Below are 6000 nucleotides of genomic sequence, written 5' to 3' on the forward strand. Positions count from 1 at the left end.
TGGATTTTTACCACCGACCACCTCCACGGGCCGGAAAATGGATTTACAGGTTTGAAAAATTTCGCCTTCATGGCTTTTCTCTTGTAAATTAATTGGGCAAGTCCCCTTATAAGGACTTGACGATGAGCTCAGAATACGATGGAAGTAATGGAGTGCGGTGCTGAAAATAAGGCTAGCTTCGGCTGGTTGGTGAATTGTCATGATGAGCAACAAATGAATTAATAATAAAGGCTGAAGTTTTCGTAGCTAATATAACTAAGTTTCTGTTTATTTTTATATTTAAAAAAAATTGAAATTTTTATATTGATAGTAAAAATAATTTTTAAAAAATATAAAAATATATTATTTTAATATTTTTTCAATTAAAAAATACTTTTAAAAATAATTACAACTACATTTTTAAACATCCCTTAACTAGCTAGATACGGACATTATCTAACTAATCTATCTAGCTAGTAATGTGAACATGGTTTGACCCTAAGCCATCCCAAGTCCCAACCCTACTTTATTTTCAGCCATGAGCAAGAAAACGGATACAAAGACCGAGTCAAGTCTGGATGGCAATGGATAGGGGTTAGAGTTGGATTTTATCCATTCGTTTTTCTAATCCATCATCTATATATCTCTGCATGTTTAGGTTCGATGGAGTACTTTCTTCACCTGTTTATCAGCTGTTGTTCCCCAACAAGATGTGGGTTTTTAATTTAAATCAATTCCAAAAAAGTAAAATGTAAATCAAGAAAAAAAACTACATGAAAATAAATTAAAGTTTAGACTTCAAACTCATGCACAAAACCATAGAAATTCTTTATAAACTAAGAGATAGACAGATCCGTACACTATATTGAAAAACACAATTAAAAAAAAAAAAAACTATAACGGAACAAGATGGATGTCATGTTTGGATGAATCCCTCACTCACCTTTGCACCTAGTCGCATTAAATTGGAGTGAATTTTAAGTCGTGTTTGGAAATCCGGTTAAAATAATATTTTTTAAAATTTTAATTATTGTTATATTTTTAAATTATTTTAATACTCTAATGGTAAGAATAATTTTTAAAAAATAAAATAATATTATTTTAATACATTTCCAAGTAAAAAACACTTTGAATTACACTTATTATTATATTTTTAAATACCCTCTTATTTATATTTGTTCAAACCAAATAAAAATACAATACAACCATATCGGATAATTAATATCGGATACACCGGCATGCCAGTGAAATCGTCGTCGACCTAAAGGCAAGTCATGCTTATGCGAGGACTAGTAATTAGGAGATCCTATATGTATAGTCCTCCTCATATTCAAACTGTACTTAACCCTTAACTAGCCTAATGAAGTTCAGAATCATAACGAGGGACACAGAGCAGCTGTTCCAGGGCATTAATTATATGATTTCCCCTTCAAGTTCAGGAAACAACATCAACAATTTCCGACAACAAACAAGTTCAGGTTTTTAGAACCAGAATCCATCCACTTGGTTTCATGTTCGGGGCAGTCATTTTTCCTCGTTAACCGAATCAGAAGACCCAAAAGTCTCAATCTGTTATCCCTTCAGTCTTCAGAAGTGATGAAAAGTTCGCCAAATACACTGAACAACATTTGTAGATGAAAATGTAACACGTAATTCCCTTTCCTAATACCCACGTAGTAACTGGAACATCATCGTTTTCCTGCTAGGCTAGCTAACTGCTATGGTGTGCTAGATATCCTTAAGATCACTCAGTGCTATATTACCCAATCAGGGACACATAACACCATCTGATATTTCTTTTAATCTCTGGGTCCATCATCTAGCAGACAAATGTACCAAAACGCCACATCATCCCCTAAGCATGCTCTATTCACCTAGATTATCTTTCTCTTATTACAGCCAACAATCCACTAATTAAGTCCTTTCCCACAAGCAAACAACAAGAATCCAAAAGGTGTTACGATGTTAGGCCTGTAGCTGACATGTGCAGCACAATGCTGTGCAGCTTGTAACATTCCTTACGTGCCATTTCGCACGTGGACACACTTTTTCATCCGCTATTCGTTGTGTTTCGTAGTCAACCATCACAGGCGCCAAACGTACGTTTCACACATTCAACGGCAGTTAGGCACAAGAATTCTCTCTAGCTAGCTGAGCTTGAGCGTTTTGCTCGCTCCTTTATAATGAACGTGTCAAAGCTATATATCGTCTTCAGGCCATGGTGGTGCATTGCTCATTCTCTACCAGCTCCCTCTCTTTCCTCTTGCATTTGAAACCTCTTTCCTTGAGTTTCTTTAACTCGAAGAGGTCGACCAAGAATCAAAATGGGTTCTTGTAAATTCTCCATGTTTAGTTTCCTTTGTTTGATCATCATTTTGTTCGTGGTTTCTGGGGAAGAGATAAGTCCCCAGCTTGTTAAGGAGAGAATCTCATTGCTTTCTTTCAGGTCTGATGTAGTATTAGACCCTGAAGGTGCGCTTGAGAGCTGGAACTCTTCAGGTATTCATGTTTGCAACTGGACAGGAGTCAAGTGCAACAATGCTAGTGATCATGTTGTCCAGCTTGACCTAAGTGGCCTGTCACTTCGTGGCAGGATTTCTCCGGTTCTTGCGAATCTTTCTTCTTTGTTGGTTCTTGATTTGTCATGGAACTTCTTTGAAGGCCATATTCCAGCAGAGTTGGGTGATCTTCTCCAGTTAAGACAGCTCAGTTTATCATGGAATCTTCTCGGTGGAAACATTCCCGAGGAGTTGGGATTTCTTCATCAATTAGTATATCTTGATTTGGGAAATAACAGGCTTGCTGGTGATATTCCTGCACCACTTTTCTGCAATGGATCTTCTTCTTTGCAGTATATGGACCTTTCTAACAATTCTTTAACTGGAAAAATTCCTTTGAATAATGAATGTAAGCTTGGTGCTTTAAGGTTTCTTTTGCTTTGGTCTAATAGACTAGTTGGCGGGGTCCCTCGAGCACTTTCTAACTCCACCAATCTTGAATGGCTCGATTTGGAGTCAAATATGCTGAGTGGGGAATTGCCTTCAGAGATTGTACGCAAAATGCCAAAGTTACAGATCCTCTATTTGTCTTACAATGACTTCGTTAGCCATGATGGTAACACAAATCTTGAACCTTTTTTTGCTTCTTTAGTTAATTCATCTAACCTTCAGGAGCTTGAATTAGCAGGAAATAACCTTTTTGGAGAGATACCTCCTATTATTGGTGATCTTTCTACCAAATGTGTACAGATTCATCTAGATGAGAATATTCTTTATGGCTCCATACCCTCTCACATTTCAAATCTTGTCAACCTCACCCTCTTAAACTTGTCCAGTAACCTTCTGAATGGTACCATCCCACCAGAATTATGTCGTATGGGAAAACTAGAGAGGGTTTATTTATCAAACAATTCACTCTCTGGTGAAATTCCAGCAGCTCTTGCTAACATTTCCCATTTAGGCCTTCTTGACTTGTCAAAAAACAAACTTACAGGCTCCATCCCAGACAGTTTTGCCTACCTTTCACAGCTTCGGAGACTCTTTCTCTATGAAAATCAACTGTCAGGAACCATACCACCAAGCTTGGGACAATGTGTCAACTTGGAGATCCTAGACCTTTCTAGCAATGACATTTCTGGGACAATTCCTAGGGAAGTTGCAGGATTGAGGAGCTTGAAGTTGTATTTGAATTTGTCAAGAAATCATTTACATGGGCCTTTACCACTTGAGCTGAGTAAAATGGACATGGTGCTAGCAGTCGATCTATCTTCCAACAATCTCTCTGGCACAGTCCCGCCACAACTTGGAAGCTGCATTGCACTGGAGTACCTTAACCTTTCAGGTAATGTCTTAGAAGGCCTTCTTCCTGCTACAATAGGGCAGTTGCCTTATCTTAAAGAACTCGACGTATCTTCAAACCAATTGAGTGGCAATATACCACAATCTATTGAGGCATCGCCGACTCTCAAGCATCTCAACTTCTCTTTCAACAAGTTCTCTGGGAACATATCAAACAAGGGAGCATTTTCTTCCCTGACAATAGACTCCTTCCTTGGCAATGATGGCCTTTGTGGACAAATAAAGGGCATGCCCAACTGCCGGAGGAGAAATGCTCATCTTTCATTTATTTTACCTGTCCTACTGTCACTGTTTGCTACTCCCTTATTATGCATGTTCGCATACCCCCTCGTACTCAGGTCAAGGTTCAGAAGGAAAATGGTGATATTCAATGGAGGGGACTTGGGAGATGAGGACAAAGAAACAAAAGACCTCAAGCATCCAAGAATCTCATATCGACAGCTTATTGAAGCTACAGGGGGTTTTAGCGCCTCAAGCCTAATAGGTTCAGGCCGGTTTGGCCATGTCTACAAGGGCGTTCTTCAAGACAATACAAGGATAGCTGTTAAGGTATTGGATTCAAAGGAAGATGGAGAAATTTCAAGAAGTTTCAAAAGAGAATGCCAAGTACTAAAGAGGGCCAAACATAGAAATTTGATCAAGATCATCACAACATGCAGCAAGCCAGACTTTAAGGCTCTTGTCCTTCCTCTCATGTCAAATGGGAGCCTGGAAGGGCATTTATACCCAAGCCATGGACTAAATACAGGGCTGGATTTGATTCAGTTGGTTAGCATATGTAATGATGTGGCTGAAGGAGTGGCCTATTTGCACCACTATTCTCCTGTTAGGGTAGTGCACTGTGATCTCAAGCCAAGCAATATTCTTCTGGATGAAGACATGACAGCTTTGGTAACTGACTTTGGAATCGCAAGATTGATTAAAGGTGCTGATGATAGTAATTCAACAGATGATTCAATGTTCCTCAGCTCATCTGATCATGGATTGTTGTGTGGATCTGTCGGCTACATTGCCCCTGGTATGTTCTTACTTTCTGCAACAACTTAGTATTATTTCTAAACTATAAAATGATTTATAATTCATGTTCCTCATGGAGAGAGAGGAACATTTTCAAATACCTTGTTACGTTTATTAATAATTTCCTTGTCAACTTGATCTCATGCAGAATATGGAATGGGAAAGCGTGCTTCAACGCAAGGAGATGTTTACAGTTTTGGAGTCCTCCTGCTAGAAATTATAACAGGAAGGCGCCCCACAGATGTTCTATTTCATGAAGGTTCAAGCTTGCATGAATGGGTTAAGAGTCACTATCCCCACAAGCTCAAGCCCATAGTTGATCAAGCAGTGCTTAGGTGTGCTCCATCTGTCATGCCGGTATCCTATAACAAAATATGGAGTGATGTAATCTTGGAATTGATTGAGCTTGGTCTTGTTTGCACACAAAATAACCCTTCAACAAGACCAAGCATGCTAGATGTAGCCAATGAAATGGGTAGCCTAAAGCAGTATCTCTCTAACCCTCCCTCCCTGGTGATTGAATAATCATATCCTAAAGCTAGTGCTTCTTGAATTTGCAATGGCACTGAAAGTAGTTTCATCAAAATCTTAGAAACTTCTAATCATTGTACTTATTTGTTTGATTGTTTTCATGGTAATAAATGGATTTAATTCAATGCAATAGCCTTGTTGATTAGCTATTTGCCATAGTTTAATTTGACGTTTTCGCAGTAGTGTATTCTTGGGTTATTTTCATTACCTTTAACAGAAGTTTCCTGGTGAGGTGAAAACATCAGACAGGTATATTGTTAAATCATAAAGAAAATCTTCTTTCACCCGTCCAAAGGATTTTTTAAGCTGGAAAACAGTTCTTCTATCCCTTACTAGTCATATTTTTAATCACAATCAACCAAAAACTTCCTTCGATTTGTTAATTTTTTTAATAGATTTCACTAGATTGTGAGCTCTGAAGCACAGTTCAACTATGAACTAGGCAGGCATTGATGCTTCAACCTATGTCTTTCTTCTTCCAGATTATTCTGGTTAAAAAATATCAGCATTTTGTTTGTGTTGTGAAACACAGTGATTTCTATAATCAAGAAAAAGCACTAGGATCCCTTTTAGCCTACCTATCATATGGATTTACCTAAATTAAGTGATAAGTGGA

At 38.1% G+C, this 6000-nt stretch overlaps 1 protein-coding gene across 1 annotated transcript; it reads left to right on the forward strand.

Moving 5' to 3' along the window:
- Nucleotides 1–2109: 2109 nt before the first annotated feature.
- Nucleotides 2110–5514, forward strand: LOC7493380 (putative leucine-rich repeat receptor-like serine/threonine-protein kinase At2g24130). The gene is made up of 2 exons (XM_024589990.2): nt 2110–4854; nt 5002–5514. The coding sequence occupies exons 1-2, from the start codon at nt 2304–2306 to the stop codon at nt 5376–5378; spliced, it is 2928 nt and encodes a 975-aa protein (XP_024445758.2). The 5' UTR covers nt 2110–2303; the 3' UTR covers nt 5379–5514.
- Nucleotides 5515–6000: the final 486 nt, after the last annotated feature.

The sequence above is a fragment of the Populus trichocarpa genome, chromosome 18, assembly GCF_000002775.5.
Source record: "Populus trichocarpa isolate Nisqually-1 chromosome 18, P.trichocarpa_v4.1, whole genome shotgun sequence".
Lineage (NCBI taxonomy): Eukaryota > Viridiplantae > Streptophyta > Magnoliopsida > Malpighiales > Salicaceae > Populus > Populus trichocarpa.